Here is a 17129-nt window from a genome sequence, read left to right as displayed (position 1 = left end):
AAATTCTACCTTGACCTTTGACCTTGTTGGACATGCTTATTCTAATGATAAAAACTGTGAAAGAGTAAAAACAGTTATTCTTACCAGACTTCCTGTTTTCATTATGGCCCCATCAGTTTTTCCAGCTGTTATGAAGGCCTAATTGTGGATATTGAAACTTACCATCATCATTATCATTATCATTATCATTATTATTATTATTGATATTTTTCCACGTTAAGCTACAGTAAGTGGTTGTTTTGCCTTACATGTGAAATTCAGATTCAGCTAAACCCTATGGCTGCACAGCCTATTGCTCCACCGGATGTAATCAATGATCTGTCCAGAGAAGTGAGAGGTAACATTTAAAACAGAGCAGTGACATTAGAGGAAGTTTCCCTCACGGATCAGCTGCTGCAGCTCCTGCAGTCTTCAGGTAGGATGACCTCTGATGTGTGTGTGGTCTCAGCTTCTTCTGGCATCAGCTGCCCACCTCTCTCTCTCTCTCTCTCTCTCTCTCTCTCCCTCAACCTGTCCATCCTTGCTCTCGTCACAACCGCGCAATTGGCTGGGCGGGGGGGGGGGGGCACAGGGGCGGGGGTCCTCGGTGTGGTCCTTCCAGAACTTGCTCCTATAAAAAGCTGCCCGGGTCGCGGCGCGGCTCAGACCGTCTCCCGCTCAGAGATGCGCGTCATGGAGCGGACCTTCCGAGAGCAGCTGTTCTTCCTGGTGCTGAGTCTGTCCGTCCTCAAGGGAGACTGCAGGTACATCGAGGTAAGAGTCAGGCAATACTTTTTCCCATTTATTCTAAGATTCGCAGTTCAACTTTGCACTAATTTGTTTTTCTTCTTCTTCTGCAGAACAACGAGATCTCAAAAGATGAATTATATTCCTTTTTCAACTCGGAACTCAAGAGAGAAATACCTGAGGAGCTGATGTATCGCCGACCTTTACGTAAGGCACATGAAACACAGGCTGCAGCCTTTATCTGGGAATAAGATGTGATTGTTGTTCAGCTTTTATTTGTGTGAGAGGGAGAAAAAGTTTGCAGTTATTAATCCAAATCACGTTATACAATAAAAAAAGACAGGACATATACATTGTTTTTCAAACTCAGTTGTTTTTTATTCAAATTAGGTTCACTGACATAACATTTGAAATTCATGATAAATTAGAGAAGGAAGAAGTGGACAATTGTGGAGAAAATTAAAGTACAATCTATTAATATGAAAGTATTAATGAAACAAAAATAAAGATATGTCTTATGCCGGCTGTTTTCTAGTCTGACTGTAGAAATGCATCCGCGTGTGAATCTGTGTGTCTCTCAGGTTGTCTGGACATGGTGGCGGTGGAGGGTCAGTTCACCTTCACAGCGGAGCATCCTCAGCTCAGCTGTGCTGCTTTCCTCATGGCAGAGCCCACTGAGGTGATCGCTGTGGACTATGACAGTGTGGACATCGACTGCAGGGGAGGGGACTTCATCACGGTAAACTAACAGCTGAAACACCATTTTCCTCCTGTTGTGTACAAAGAAAAGCTATGTTCATCAGGAGTGAAACAGCATCTGATGAAGCTGACATATCAACCTAAAAGATGTTTTATTTAAGTACAAATCATTAACTCCTGTTGCACGGGGTCTTTTTAGGTCTATTATATAATGTTCTATATATTTAGTAATGACTGGTGATGAAGTGTGAGTTTGTTAATGTTATTCTGGAACAGCCTGGGCTTGTTTTCATGCCACCAAACACTGGGGTCAGTTAACTTGCTAAGTTTAGAAACTTCCTTGTAAGACAAAAAGCTCCTTTAACACAAGGCAACTGTATATAAACCTGTTTACTTTCGGTAACCAGCCTTTAAATCTGTCCCCCTCCTCCTGCATGCTGATGCTCTGATGGTCAATGACAAAAAATGACAAATATTTGCACATTCTGTTCATTTTCTGCACTGATCTGATCATCACTTTAAACAAAACCCTGCAGAAATCCTCTCTGACTGAATCTGAAGTCCTGCTTTCAGCTTCTCACTGTCCTTGTGTCCCGTGAAGGTGTTTGACGGCTGGGTGATGAAAGGAGAGAAGTTCCCCAGCTCCCAGGATCACCCCCTGCCCCTGAACGAGCGCTATGTGGATTACTGCGACTCGGGCTCGCTGAGGAGAAGCGTGCATTCCTCTCAGAACGTGGCCATGGTCTTCTTCCGCATTCAGAGCGCCGGCAGCAGCTTCACCCTGACAGTCAGGAAGCACATCAACCCCTTCCGTAAGTAGATTGTCACATTGGGAAAGTGGATCCAGGATTTCAGTCCATTTGTGCAGCAATGAACGTGTGAGTCTGTGGTGATGGTACAAGCCCGGCAGGGTGCTTTAGTCATCAAGTGCACCAACAGGGGACAGTTTGTCATCGCTGTGTTTCTGGATCTGCACCATGCACCACACTGCAAGAGTACTCCTGCAGTAACACGTCAGGAAAAAACAAATGTAAATGTGTTTTCAACCTATGCATTGATTTCTTTAAATTAAAAGAACTTTTTTTTGTTTAAAGTCACAATTAGTATCAGTCAGTTTAATATCTCTGAAGCTGACACTTCACAAATCAACTGATCATCAGAAATAAAACTGGAACTACATAAATATGAACAAAGTAAAGAGCTGCTTCCTAATTACATCTGTCAGTCTTCATCCTGTGAGTCTTGTCTCATTTGTACATAATTTATTTTTATGTGTGTGTGTGTGTGTGTGTGTGTGTGTGTGTGTGTGTGTGTGTGTTCCTCTGCCTCTACCTGAGAACCCATTAAAGATCGTGCTCCTAACATCCCTCCATGTCTCTCCGCAGCCTGTAATGTCATCTCCCAGTCACCAGAGGGCAGTTACACAATGGTGATCCCGCAGCAGCACAGGAACTGCAGCTTCTCCATCATCTATCCAGTGGCGATCGACATCTCAGAGTTCAGCCTGGGACACTACAACAGCTTCCCCAAGGTGAACAAAAATCAACAGACGCTGATTACTGTGTAGCATCTGCTTCAGTGTTACCTCCGCACCATGTTTTTACTCCTATGCAATGGAGAAGTTTGTTAAGGATACACAAAGCAGACAAACATAACACAATCGAAACACAACAGTTATGTGTATTTTGAAAAACATTGTCAGAGTTACATTTTAATATTCACTTTTAAAATAAAAAGTGATTATTTCATTGAAAATTATTGTGATTAGAGTGAATCGACCCTTTAAAACCCAAAGTTAAGTACAGTTCTTGCAAGGTCCACTATTTGACAGAATACTGTTGATTTATATGCTATACCCTTATTTAACACCATTATAGCTGTAATTATTGTTATAGTTTTAACTCACTACAAAAAAAAAATCACAATTCTTTTGATGCTTTAGAAACAGAACAACACTTCCTCATACCTGTCTAAAATCAACATCATCAATATGTCACATCAACAACAGATCAAATGACTATGTGAAATGTGAAAGTGACTCATACCCACCAACCCACAGAGAATTAACACCCAACTCTGCAGCTCCCCTCAGCTCTGCGGAGCATTTTAGCTTCTTTTTGCTCATTGTTTTGGTTCATGGGTGGTGTTTCCAGCTGTTTTCAGTTCTGATAGACTTACTGTACACCACCTGCTCAGCTCCAAACTGCAGACAGACAGTTGGCTGGTTAACACAGTGGAGGATTCAGGGGCTCAAGAACCAGATATTTCCCTTGGGAGCTGGTAGAGACCAAACACGGAGCTAAAAGAGAGAGAAGACTGGGCTTACATTAAATCACTGTTATGTTTAAAGCTTGTTTCAGTTAATGCAGGTTTAATATTAGAGGTTGAAGAAAGTGTAAAGATGTGTTGTTGTAATCAGAGGAGGAATACTGAAAGAAGTCTAAAACATATTTTTATTGACAGGATTTTCATTATTTCATTGTTAGATTTTATTTTTATTGTGTTCACTTGTATTTTTCTGTAACACTCAGATCCTGCTGTTAAATTCTGCCCACTTTGTTCCCTGTGATAAACTGAATGTCACTCCACTGACTCCTTTTGAAGTAAAGTATTTGCCACGTGTTGGTCTCCACAGAGGTCCGTGCCTGGATGTGCAGAGTCTGGAGATTTCGTGCAGCTGCTGGGAGGAAATGGCATCGACACGTCGAAGCTGCTGCCCATCACAGACCTCTGCATTTCCTTCACTGGTCCCAGTGAGTAGACACTGATCTCCCTCCTTCCTTCCTTCCTTCCTTCCTACCTTTTCTCATTATACAAGCTGAGACTCACTCTTTTCTCTCCATCCCCCTGCAGCTCACATGAAGATCGGCTGTGATAACACGGTGGTGAGGATGGTGTCCAGTGGGAAGTTTGTGAGCCGAGTGTCTTTCAGCTACCGGCTACTGGACAGCCAGGAGCTTCAGACCATCAAACTCAACAACGTGGAGGATTTCTGCTTCAACAACTGATCCCGTCAGGATCATAAAGTGACAAATGTATCATTTGACTGCAAACATTTTTTTAATTATTTTATTAAAAGCAACAGATCCACCCAGTCAAAAATAAGATAAACACAGTCACGCAATTATTATCACAACTATTTTTCATTTTTCTTTTCTTTTTATTTGTTATTTCGTTGCTGAATAAAGCTTCATGAAGTGTCCTTTTGTGTTTGGTGGAACTGCTTTTGTTTTGAATTTTGCTTGTATTTATGAAGATGATATTGTTGTTACGTTATGTTTGGGTTCAGTCAGTCAACATTCTTGAAAAGGAATGGTGCTAAAATGAATGTGACCTTCTGATTATTTTCGCTGAACGACACAGACGAGAGTCATTTCCTGCCACAGGTGACGTGGAGGGTAACAGGTCCAGTGTTCGATAAAGTAATTCATTGCCATTATGCAGTTAAATTTGTATAAAACCTTTTTGTAATAAAATTACACTGCATGACAAAGCATTTCACTGTGGTTTGGTTTTTATTTCGGCTGTGTTGAAACGTGCCGCCTGTTTCCATCTGTGAGACGAAACACAAACACATTAAACCATATAAACAGGACAGAAACAAGACGAGGATACTGTACAAGTGATGGCATTCAAGTGTCTCCAGGCGTCATTCTGCAAAAGCTTCATAAAGCTGGAGTTTCATTATCAAAACGGACCACGGACCAATTCAGAGCACTGCTAAATGAAATTAAATCTTTGTTTGTGTTACATTCTCATGTATTTTTGTGATCAGCTGTTTGTCAGATGAGTGCATGTGTGTTTTTCTGCATGTTTTTTATAAGTGTCTATTTATAAATACGCTGTTCACCACTCCTCTTGCTCAGGAAATTCCTGCTACTATTCCTGTCTGCTCTGTGCACTGCTCCATTAAATTACTTTCAATTCATTAGTTTCAGTGGGGGTGGGGGGTGGGGGGGTGGGGGGGCACATATGGGAGGTATTTATTGCTCCACCTTTGCAGACACCTCTGTTTTTTTTTTCTGGGTTTTTTTTCCGATAGTGTATTTAAATGGGGCTGATCCTTCCTGTGGTTGAAGAAGTTTAAAGGCAAATGTAGACATGAATGAAAGGTTTGAGTGACAGGCATCAATCTCTCTAGTTTTCCTCTCATTTACCTCAGTCTAAGTCCTTCTCGCTTGTGATTGGTTAGTTTTGCGACATGTGACTGTGCTGTGAAGCGGATGAAGTGTGGGGAAAAGTAAACTGCTACTTAAAAAGTTAATCCATCTCCATCCTGCTGTTTCTTTTTGATGCAAACCACCACACACCATCATGTTGCACATGTAAAACTGTGGTTCTCAAAGTGGGATCCGCGGACCCTCAAGGGTCCTTGAGGGAGCTCCTGGTGGTCCACAGCAAAAAAGGGGAACCATTTATTTTCACTATAATTCCATCCATCAGTAACACAGTGTCAGAATGTATGAGTATTCTGATTGTGGGGTTCAAACATTTTCTGTAATAAAACATCTAAAAGTAAAATTCTTAACAGATGGAGGTCCGTGGTCTAATCTGTGTCACTTTAGAGGTTCTTGAAGTGAAGAAGTTTGAGAACCACTGTTAAAATGACATGATACACGACATGGAAATAATCTCACATTGGTTCTAGGTGTCATTATCTGCACCTGCTTATTCTGTAGGAGGAACCAGGTGAATACAGGCTCCTGTACTGGTAAACAACCATGATGCCATTCAGGTTGTTGGTGAAGCACATCATCATCATCATCATCATCATCATCATCATCATCATCATCATCAGCTTCATCATCCTCTCACACATGGAATTCTCTGATGACCGTCTCTGGTATAAAACACCCTCACCGTCACTGCAGAGAGAGCGGCAGGCCATAGCTCTGGAAATAATGGCTCGAATGGCACAAACCAATGGGGCGACTGGTGATTAAAGGCCTGCAGGTGTATTATCATTGACAGACACCTGCAGCCACAGCTGGTGATCAACGAGCGTGTGATGATGATGGCACCCATCTTTCCAGCAGAAATCAGTGTGTGCGTGTGTGTGTGTGTGTGTGTGTGTGTGTGTGTATACATATTGTAGTGATAAGCACCTCTAGTGGTCTTTCATTAATTTGAATTTGAATAGTACAGGAGAAGGAAACAAGCATACAAAGCAGCTGTGCCGCTGTTTAAATGCACAATTCTCTAATTTTTCACTGCTGAAAAGGGCTAAAGAATAAGTCTGCCATCATTTTTCCTATTGTCCAAAAACAACAATGTGTTTGTTAAAATGTTCCAGCTTCTCCAGCTGCAGGTCCTAAAACATGCTCATGAAAATATACTTTCATTAAAAAAAAAAAACAATTTCCTGAAAATGCTTGTCACTGTTGTCTTTTGCAAATGTTGCTCAATCAAAAGAGTGCATTTGCTGGGGACTATTTTCAGTTGCGGATTATCCACAATTGGAGAGCTAGTGAGTATTAACATTACATACATTAAGACTTTTTTTTTTCTGAATGTCCACTTTCTTTTATATGCTTATATCTGTGCCTAGAGATTATAAAGTAGCCTGATGATGTTTCAATCCATGAAATCAACAAGATAAAGACTATTGTCTATGCACTATTACATACAGTAAATTACACAGTATATGTCCTCTATACACTGTCAGCAGGAAGGAAGTGTGCTGTGGACTGACAGGTTGATTGAAATGATGACAGTTTTATTGAACTCCTCTATTACTCTACAGATTAAGAAAATCAAGCATGACATTTGAATCTGGCCTTTCTGAGAGGGAAGATTATCAATAATTTGTCGATTACTCAACAGGAGCTCAGAGCAGTTATAGACACTCAGTATTTTGAGTGCAGTGCTGCTCCAAACATCACACTTACACATTCAAGCAGCAATATTTGTTGGTGTTGTTTTAATAATAATGTTTTTTTTATATACTCTTTTTTAAGGAAAGACTTTTCTATTATTTCAATTTCACCACTTTCTTTTCCTTGGCAAATGTACTTTAGAAATTACTGGAATATCTACTTATTGCTTATTCTTACTTTTTTTTCGTTTTTTTTTTTTTTTTTTGGCAGACAAAGTAAAAGATATTCAGATTTTATGTTTGCAGCATAACACTAATCTTACAATCTTACAGAGTCCAAAGGGCGACACCGGTAGGCAGGTCAAAAAGAAGGCAACAGGGACAATGGTCAGGCAAAGAACATGGAAATGAGGTGATATAAACACTGACAGGGCTCATAGGGGAATGGGAACAGATGTGTAAGTGGCGGTGGAGATCAGGTGATCAGGGGTTACTGCAGGGCAGGTGTGTGCGGGAGTGAGGTGACTGCACAGGTAGGAAAGTCTGAGGGCATTTAGTGACACCTGCCCGGACTGAGGCAGTCATTATAACAGTGTCTTGTCTATTGGTTTGCTGCCCAGTCCACCACTTTGGTCCTGACTGAACAAACGTTGGAAACATTTATGTTCCCCTCAGGAAGAACTGTAATAATCTTGGTGATCTCTTAAAATTTCACTTGCATCCTCATCAGCTCAAAAATTCCACTGGATTTTGATCAAATATCTGCAAAAATAATAATATCAACATCAGTCTCAGCTTTACTTTGTGTTTAGTGCTGAGTAGCAAACATTAGCATGCTAAAATGCTAAACTAAGATGGTGAAAATGGTGAAAACATTAAGCTTGAAAACATCAGCATGCTAACATTCTCACGGTGAGCGTTAGCATTTAGCTCAAAGCACAGCTGTGTGAGTTCAGCCTCTAAAAATCCTTTTCACCACTTTCTTTTTCTTAGCAAATATATGTTTTAAACAACTTGTACAATATCTATTGAACAAGTATATAAAAAGGTCAAGAGGAGGATTGTAAAACATTTGTGTAAAAAATCATTATTATATTGTTTGTGCCAAAATGTGAGAAGTTTTACTATGACACAAATAATGATTTAATTTAATGTTTTCATTCCTGTTACATGTCCCCAAACAGCTTTTCCCAGTGTGGGAGACAGATCAGGCTCTACGCTGCCCAACAGGGGCTGCACCACGCCACTCTTCACCGGTGTCTTGTCGTCATCCCCCGGGGGATGACCGCACCGTTTTCCAGGGTAAAGCAAGCTGCTGTGGAAAACCTGTCTTCCTCACGTGCTGTGCTTCATAATGGGATCATGCTCCATCTGTCACTAAACGGTGTTCAGAAATATAATGATAATCCATGTGAAATGTCACATCTCGCACTATGTTAACGTAGAAAATGAAAAGCAGAAGAGCAGAAATGAAAGAAAATAATAAATTAATTCTGCAAACCATATGTGTTCAGCAGCCACTCGTCTCTTTGTGAATGTGTGTTCAAATACACTTTGTTATATTGACTTTCTACATACTAGAAATTAAAGCTGATTCAACATAAATCATATTTTAGATTATTAAATGATTCTGTATTGACTATACACAGAAGTGTGTGCTTATTTTTACATGCTGATTTTGTACTTAGAGCATTAATGATATAAAAGTCGTACAGCTTAAACTTGAGCTATTTTGAGAATAAGTTACAATAATTAATTGTTAGAATATACTTTTTTTGTAATGCAAATAGACATACTTGAAATATAACTTTAATTTACTTAAAATACTCTTCCAAGTGAGATATTTACATATTTAAGTACTTTATATTATATATATATTATGTAAGTATTTATAGTATATTAAATGTATATTAATAATTTATTAGTAATAGATACATAATATAAGTGGGTCTTAGTGCACCCTAAGAACAAAATAGTACTTAAATACACTTAATTATAGCTTTAAACTATATTTTAAGTTTTACTTTATATTATTAATACTCATTATGTAAAAACCATAAGTACATAACTTCCATATGTGAATAAAATATAATTATTTAGGGACAGTTCTGTAATACTTTTTCTTTGTTAAAAGGGTTTGTTGTTACCATTTCCTGCGTTAAAGACTGTGGGAAACTTTTGTTTTGTTCAATAAAATCCTGTCGCGCTGTGTCTCAATGCAAGTGTCCTCTGAAGATCTTTACCCCTGTGAGATTCCTCAGCGAGGTCCTGGATGTTATTGTCCCTGCCACACCAACAGCTGTGTACATGTCCCTCACCTATGCCTGCATCCATGGCTGTTGTAAGAAGGTCAGTGTCCTTCCCGCCTAAAGAAAACGGACCCCTTGACTGTATTACTGAGGACTGAAGTCTCTTTTCATGACACTTGACCTTCTTCCATTATTTGTATCTGGCTTCAGATTCCTATTTGAAGCTTCAATTTAAAAGGGGATGGATGTTAAATGCAATTTTATCTTCGGAACTGGATTGTGTCTCTCTTTTATTTCTTTGTATGGTACTTATTTTAATATCCTGACTATCTGTCTATCCACTCTGTCTATATTTATTACTTCCTCTTCATTATTATTATTTATTAATGGAGCAACGTGCACATCAAATTCAATTTCCACTCAATCTGAACTGTCCTCATCATGAGCTGAGGCTGTATATACTGTAAGCAATGAAAACCACTCCACACAGATACAGGTCACTCCTAATGAGGAGTTATGACACAAACAGTGACGCACAAAGTGACGACATGAGGGGAAAGACAGCATGTGGGAGATAAGGGCTGCAGGCCTATTCTGAAGACATTCATCGCAGGTAGCTGCTACGTTCGACTGAGTGACACTTGAAGTGAGGAGAAACTGTCCTGAAAACCTTTAAATGTACCAAAAACAAGCCTAAATGTTGATTTATGTGTTGCTCCCCAGATTCTGCCTTTTTGTCTTTATTTTCTTTCCTTATTGGACATTTCTGTCTAATTTGTTTCCTGATGTTATCGGCAGCTGTTTGTGTGTTTTTCAGGCATGTGTTAGACACAAATTAGTCCAGACTTTGACAGTCTTTCCTCTGCTTTTCATGCTTCTCTCCCTCCTAAGCTTTTCCACAAATTTTATTTCAATCATATCCCTTGATATCCCATCATCCTTCTCTGTGTGCCTGTCAAATATACATGAATCAGTGTCAGTGTCTTTGGTTCTCCCTTTGATTCTTGAGTCATGACAACGAGATCTGACTATAAATTTTATACAGAATAACATGAATCTGCTTAAAGTGATTTAACCTTGTTAACATGTTCATATGATGTTTTTTATATAATGAGAGAAATAACATCATGCTGCTGTGCTGATTTTAAACTAAGAGCATTGATGATATAAAAGTAGTACAACTTTCCACCTTGGAACTGTAGTGAACAAGAACAGATTCAAACCGTCAGGGTTTTATACATCGTTTACCCTAAGGAACCAATCCTGTCAACTTGCGGGAATGGGGGGGCGGGGCTAAATAAACCTGAAACCTTGTCAGTACAGAGTTAGAGTTAGCATTACCACAACCACAAACACTGTGTCAGCCACTGCCAGTTACAAGCTAGCAAACAGCATAAACAAATAAAAGATGCTAACTACGCTAACCATTCTGATCCCTCTGCTAGTCTCTGATTCTGGCCTCAACAGACTCCTCATCTGAGTCTGGGTCTGACTGAGGCTCAAACATCTTGATACTCTGCTCTTTCACCTGGAGACCTGGAGCAAGCAGGTGGTGATGGGCGGGGCACAAGGTCCTGAACTTCTCAATGAGGACGTAAGCATATGAGGGAAAACCATGTTAAAGAAAACATTAATCATAGCAGAGGATTTTTACAGTTTAAAACACATCTGGAGAGGAGCTGTGATACTGTGTTCATTCCAAACTCAATTTGCACCTAGTTGTGTTCCTATCTAGACTAAAACAAGCATGTAAGTGTTTTTTAATTGTCACACTAACAGGACTTTATGATTACACTGATACAGGAAACCATGAGAGATGGTCACGACTGATGACTCAAACTTTACGATCTGCAGGGAAAGCGTTCTCTGCTGAAAGTCTGTGTGGAAGTGAGGGCAATCACAAGAGTGAGAATATAAATATCCACATTTAAAAATGATCAAATGACACTTGGGATTGATTGCAACCTTTTAAAAATTGAACAAAAAAGCATAATTACTGCATGGCATCTTCCCATGGGAGATGATGGGTGATTATCCTGCTCGATTACAGCCAATCACACACAAATTGCATTGTAACGGTGAGGACTTGTGCAAGCACCATCTGCGCGCATAAAAGCATCTCACTTGCCACTGTATTTTTGTTTCAGTAATTTTCCTCCACGTCACAGCCGAGAATGTCATTGCAAATGAACTGTCTGGTTTGGTATTTTGGGGACGAGGGGACGTGCAGAGGAAAACCCTCAGAAAATACAGCTTCAGTCTGCACTTTTGTCCTTGCCAAGGTGAGAGCATCAGCATTTCTGCTGGAGGGGACGACGTGTCTGTCTACGCGACAGGCTGATGCTGCTGGACGCAGGTGGCCGGTGCGTATTGGGAATCGTCATGCGTCATCGAGACATGGTACATAGTCACTTCCTAAAAGCACGGCCACTCTTGCTTTTTGTGATGTCCAGTGAGGGAAAGCTGAATGAGACTTTCACACACACACGCACATCTTTGGAAAGTACTGTGCTGTGGGCTACACAGGGGCTTTTATGAGCTGCATGTAGTTTTACTCCACTGCATGTCAGAGGATAATTGTTTTATTCTCTTCCAGATATAATTACAGGTCAGTTTTCTCTCCAGTGGTCCAACCTGAACAACCATACAGGTGGTTTTTTTCTACCCTGTGGTACAACCCACTGGAGTGTCTCCTGAAATAGCGCCCCTACGTCAGCAGATGTACCAACTGTACTAAGAGTGGCGTACCTACCTTTGTAAACATAACGGTCACGGCTTGGTTATGTTTAGGCACCAATGCTACTTCGTTAGGTTTAGGAAAAGATGGTGATACTTCCTCAACATTAGACGGTCTTTGTTGTCATGGCTACTATAATAACAACGAACGGTCATGGATAATAGAAACAACACAAACTGCTCCTGTCACATGGGAATCGAACACCGCTCTCCTGCGTCATATTCATCCATCCACCCCAACCTCCTCCTGACGTGGACTTTGTCGCTCTATAAACTACGTCACCGCACTTTTCCCTTTGCTGCTGTCATCATTATCACGAACAGTAGATGTCACCTAGCAACAAAACCTAACTATGGGTCATAGCAACCTGCAACCAAACCCTACCAGGCCATGGTCATGATATAGTAACCATGGCGATGAAGGTAGGTACACTGCTCTTGGTACAGTCCGCATGTTTATTATTGAAAACATGACAATCAGGGTATGGTACGCCTGCTGCTGTAGGGGAGCTATTTCAGCAGACACTCCTGAGTCGTATCTGAAGGTTGAAAAAGGACCTCTGGTTGTTCAGGGTGGAGGAGTCGTTTGTACAACAACATACATTACAACCAAACTGTATACCAGTAAAAAAGTCACATGTTCCATTTTCCATAGGATATAGAGCTTTTTTATTTACTGCAGTTTCATTTGGTTTTTACATGATGTCTCCCAGTCTTCGGTAGCTGTGATTAATTTTTCCATGAGTTGTTACATTAAAAGACAATAATCAAATATTGTTTAAAAACAGATGAATAGGTGAATGTTTCTTAACATGTCAGGGAAGAATTAAAAGTTACAGACAGTGTAGATTCATACCTTTATCACTGAAGCATAACATGAACAGTTCAGTTTTTCAGTATTAATGCTGAAACCTTAGATATTAAACATCTGACATTAATAATCAGCTGAGAAGGAACTTCTCGGCTGGGGCGTCTGCTGGGACGGAAACTATGACAAAATGATGACACAGCATTTAGAGACACATTTTCAGATGACGAAGGTGTCTTTTTAAAGGTGAATGCCACTGAATTAATTGGCATTTGTGATGTTTCACAGACAAAAGTAGATGACAGGAGTTTTTAAACTGTGAAGCGCCCAAGTCCGGGATAAAACACAATGAGAAAGACAATGACATCACCTTGAAAGATTCAGGAAAAAGGCTCTTTGTTACTAACATCACTTCACTATAAAAATGATGATAACTTGGGTTTATAAAGCTTAGTGCAAGACCACAAAGTTACTGTTTAACAGCTCCAGGCTGAACATTGGTAAGACAACATTTTTTCCCCCAGATGATTGGATCAGTGATGGGACTGACTACAGGTGTCTACATTCATTATCCTGTACTGTGGGAAATGCTAAAACAACTTCTTCAGCTGACGGGACATTTACTGTGATGACATTTTTGAAGCGACGATGGAGATTTACAGTTGGTTTACAGTTGGTTCTTTGCAGACGACTACTTGCTTTTGTTTTTCTGCTCTTGGAAGAAGTCATTGCAGGCGACGGTCAGGGCGGCCACCAACACAACAAACTCATTGAAATCCACCTCGTTGTCTTGGTTAGAGTCCAGGTCGTTCATGATCTTCTCCACCAGCATCGGATCCTTCTGAGACTGAAAACCAAGCAGAAAAGCTCGTTAATCCCACAAACCTACGATGTGATGGACATTTCTGGGGGCTTTCGGCCACATCTTTTAATGGTTTTTGGACTGACACTTCACATCCCTGTCTGAGCAATTAAAACTGCCTTCAGTACATACCAGACATAGGTCATGATGTAGGAAAGATAAGTCTGTCCATGTAGGATGACAAACACGCATGTTGCCATTTGATTGCTATTGGAACTTAGTTATTGACTCAAAGCAAAAGCTGCTGACCGTGTCCAGTGGAGAGCAGAGTGATGTTGCTGTTAAATGACCCGTGAGCTACAGCTGATCACACACGACATTTATTGCTTTGGTCATTTCCTTCAGGATTGAGAAACAAGACATGGTTTTCCTTTTCCAGCCTCTAAACTCCCAGGCAATGTGATCTTTACGTGGTGGCTCCCATTAAAGTCAAAGGTTGAAATTAAAATACGCTCCACACTGAAGGCAAACTCAGGTGGGTTTCATTTCATTAGGAAAATATCACTAGAGCTGTTGCATTTTGATAATTAACGGTAAAAAGACTCAAAGCTACATTTGAGCATAGAGTTAGTTTGTGTGAGAGCGAAAGCTGACAGCACACAGAAAATGAGAAATGAAAAGACGAACAGATAAAGAAAACCTCGCAGGGTTTATCAGTGAGAAAAGTCCCCTCAGGAATTTATAACCAAAACTATATTTATCTGTTATCTAGATACATTTGACTTGTATGCTTTGTGCTTTTCAGCAAAACTGTGTTTCAGAGTCAAAAGGAAGCATAAATAGTAATAAAAAAAATACAAAAAGAAATTAAAAAATATCCAAAACTGAAATATAAATTGACCCTGTAACTTTATTTTACGCAGACCTTATTGTTAATTTTATTTTAACTAGTTTTATTAGAATTCTTACAAAATAAATTAACCAAGGTGAAAAAAAGGCTCAAATTTTAAATAAAACAAACAACAAAACTAAAGCTTGTTTTCAGCTTATATTTTAACCAACTCAGTGGATTTTTCACTGATGGATTTAACTAGAAAAGCAGGAGACTTTTCACAAATTGTAAAGTAACACTTAAAACTAACTTTTAAAAAAGTAATTAATAAGTAATAAATAAAAAATAAGTAATAAATAAGTAGTGCTAGAATAAACTAAAAATCATTCTAGATGAAAACTGCCATATCTGAGAATGACGCTAAAATAAATAATAAATAATAAGCACACAAAATCTAAAAGATGGCAGCGTTTCAGTGAGGGGAGCATCTGTTTAATATTAACCACCTCATTTTCAAAAATAAGCTATAAATAAATAAATATACAGTAATCTACCAGGGCTTGGTTTCCATGTGTCAAAGTTTTCAGTCAAAGGAAACGGAGAGTGAGTGCTGTTCTCTCTGGGGCTGCGTCGATCTCAGAGGTGGCTACAGCCCGAGGGAACGCGATGACATCATGGGGGTGTCTATATTTGGAGGCGATATGGGCCACTGATGATGATGATGATGATGATGTGTGAGCACCTGAGGCTTCCCGTCCACATGAGGGAGGACGAGAAGTGAAAATAAGAAATATATCTGAGGGCATCAGAGGTTTTAGGCCTCGGCCGTTTTGTTGACACGTTGGTCTCAATCATTTGAAATCTCAGGCCTGCACACGCTGCTGCTATCACACACACACACGCCGGGGCTTATTACAAATGCTCTTATCTATCTCCTCCTCCACATCCTTTATTTCCCACCGTGCTTTGATGTGAGAGCCACAAGCAGTTACATTTTGACAGCAGGATAGCAATCAATGAAAAACTATTTTCCTCAAACAAGGTCAGAGTGATGTTTTTTTTTTTTTATCATTTGAAAACAGGGTGATCTAATTTCACTTTTAAGAGAAGCATCAGCAAAGCATCATCCAACATGGTGAAGATCATTTATCATTAAAATACCACAATCACTACTGGCCATTAACTAATCAATTGAGCCAATACAGGGATGTGTAAAGGTCACACTTTTGGTGCACTAACACATTTCCAGTAATTAAAATTGTTGCTCACAGTGAGGATAGTCATAAGTTTCCCTTTAGGATCCATTCTGCTGTATAATGTTCAAAACCTCAGTTTAACACCAGAAGGGCACACAGAGAACCCAGACCTCTGCCAAGGCTAATGTCAAACAACATACACCAGACTTCAGAGGAAAAACTTCAAATTCTTAGGACATGATCCCGATCTGCCCCAAAATTGAATGAGTTCACCCCTGACCCACGAACCAACCCTCCACCACATGTGGTGCAAATCAGCTCATTACTTTTTACATAATCCCGCAGAAACAAACCAACAAACGGATACGGGTAAAAACGGTGAATCATACTGAAATGTCTACTTTACCGTGAGGAAGTCAGTCAGCTCACTGTTCAAAAGCTCCTTCAACTCGCCCTTGTTGAGCTTGTATTTGTCTCCATCATTTCCAGAGTAGTTGTAGAAAACTGATATCAGTGCGTCCATCGCACCCTCGAGCTGGCTCGGCATTCTGCTGGAAGGATAAAAAAAACTCTTGCAGCTTCCTGAAAAGGAGGACATCTTTATGTTTTACACATTTAACGGACTCCAATGAACATTATAGACAAAGATGGATTATCTGTCAGTGAGACAGGTGTTCTTACCTGGTTAGAGTCCTGTACAAATGTGACGAGAGACGCTACGGCACAGCTTGTTTATTAGGAAGTGAGGAGAGGCCGCGAGGGCTGTCCTCTATCTTTGTGGTGATAATTAATTCCACAGGTGAGACGCCCATGGTAACTGTCTTCCTTTCCAGGTTTTAATCAATGCTGTTAAGTGAAAAACAAAACATGTACCAGTGTAACCCTGCAGGCCTCGGGGGTATTCATCAAACCCCGAGCCGTGCATGAGCCTTCACACATGTGTCCTCATCACTTAATACATCCCTGAAGTGACTCCAGCTCCCTGCAACACTGCATCACAGGGAGGATGGGTTAAGACCTGTCAGAGGAGTCTCACTTGTATTCATCTTAAAGGAAGGACAACATGGACGATCTAATTGTTTAATGTGTTTCTAACAAGTCTAAATGCAGTTATCTTAGTGCGTGATGCATGACAACATTGTTACTTTAAGGGTGATCCACGTTCATTCTAGACGCCTGCATCCTGTTGTTTCCACGGCCCTGATGTGGTCACTGCTGGTTAATGAGAAACAGCACCAGGAAAATATCAGGTGGACAATAAATGTG

At 40.1% G+C, this 17129-nt stretch overlaps 2 protein-coding genes across 2 annotated transcripts; one reads left to right on the top strand and one right to left on the bottom strand.

Moving 5' to 3' along the window:
- Window positions 1-595: 595 nt before the first annotated feature.
- crhbp (corticotropin releasing hormone binding protein) lies at window positions 596-4627 on the top strand. Its single transcript, XM_071466768.1, has 7 exons — window positions 596-753; window positions 840-933; window positions 1308-1465; window positions 2027-2237; window positions 2811-2956; window positions 4061-4178; window positions 4279-4627. The coding sequence occupies exons 1-7, from the start codon at window positions 664-666 to the stop codon at window positions 4431-4433; spliced, it is 972 nt and encodes a 323-aa protein (XP_071322869.1). The 5' UTR covers window positions 596-663; the 3' UTR covers window positions 4434-4627.
- An 8224-nt stretch (window positions 4628-12851) lies between these two features.
- s100z (S100 calcium binding protein Z) lies at window positions 12852-17129 on the bottom strand. The gene is made up of 3 exons (XM_071466102.1): window positions 16545-17129; window positions 16270-16445; window positions 12852-13880 (listed from the first exon to the last, which is right to left on the bottom strand). The coding sequence occupies exons 2-3, from the start codon at window positions 16408-16410 to the stop codon at window positions 13725-13727; spliced, it is 297 nt and encodes a 98-aa protein (XP_071322203.1). The 5' UTR covers window positions 16411-16445; window positions 16545-17129; the 3' UTR covers window positions 12852-13724.

This window comes from Trachinotus anak, unplaced genomic scaffold, assembly GCF_046630095.1.
Source record: "Trachinotus anak isolate AG129_WGS33_773 ecotype Australia unplaced genomic scaffold, CSIRO_AGI_Tana_v1 ptg000028l, whole genome shotgun sequence".
Lineage (NCBI taxonomy): Eukaryota > Metazoa > Chordata > Actinopteri > Carangiformes > Carangidae > Trachinotus > Trachinotus anak.
This window is presented reverse-complemented; position numbering and strand designations above follow the sequence as displayed.

Excerpts from the sequence above, each read along its gene's own strand:
- s100z (XM_071466102.1), bottom strand. The coding sequence starts at position 16,410 with ATGCCGAGCCAGCTCGAGGGTGCGATGGACGCACTGATATCAGTTTTC. Across the intron at positions 13,881-16,269 it reads AGCTGACTGACTTCCTCACG|TCTCAGAAGGATCCGATGCT; the intron begins GTAAAGTAGACA and ends CTTGGTTTTCAG.
- crhbp (XM_071466768.1), top strand. The coding sequence starts at position 664 with ATGCGCGTCATGGAGCGGACCTTCCGAGAGCAGCTGTTCTTCCTGGTG. Across the intron at positions 2,957-4,060 it reads ACTACAACAGCTTCCCCAAG|AGGTCCGTGCCTGGATGTGC; the intron begins GTGAACAAAAAT and ends TGGTCTCCACAG. Across the intron at positions 4,179-4,278 it reads CATTTCCTTCACTGGTCCCA|CTCACATGAAGATCGGCTGT; the intron begins GTGAGTAGACAC and ends ATCCCCCTGCAG.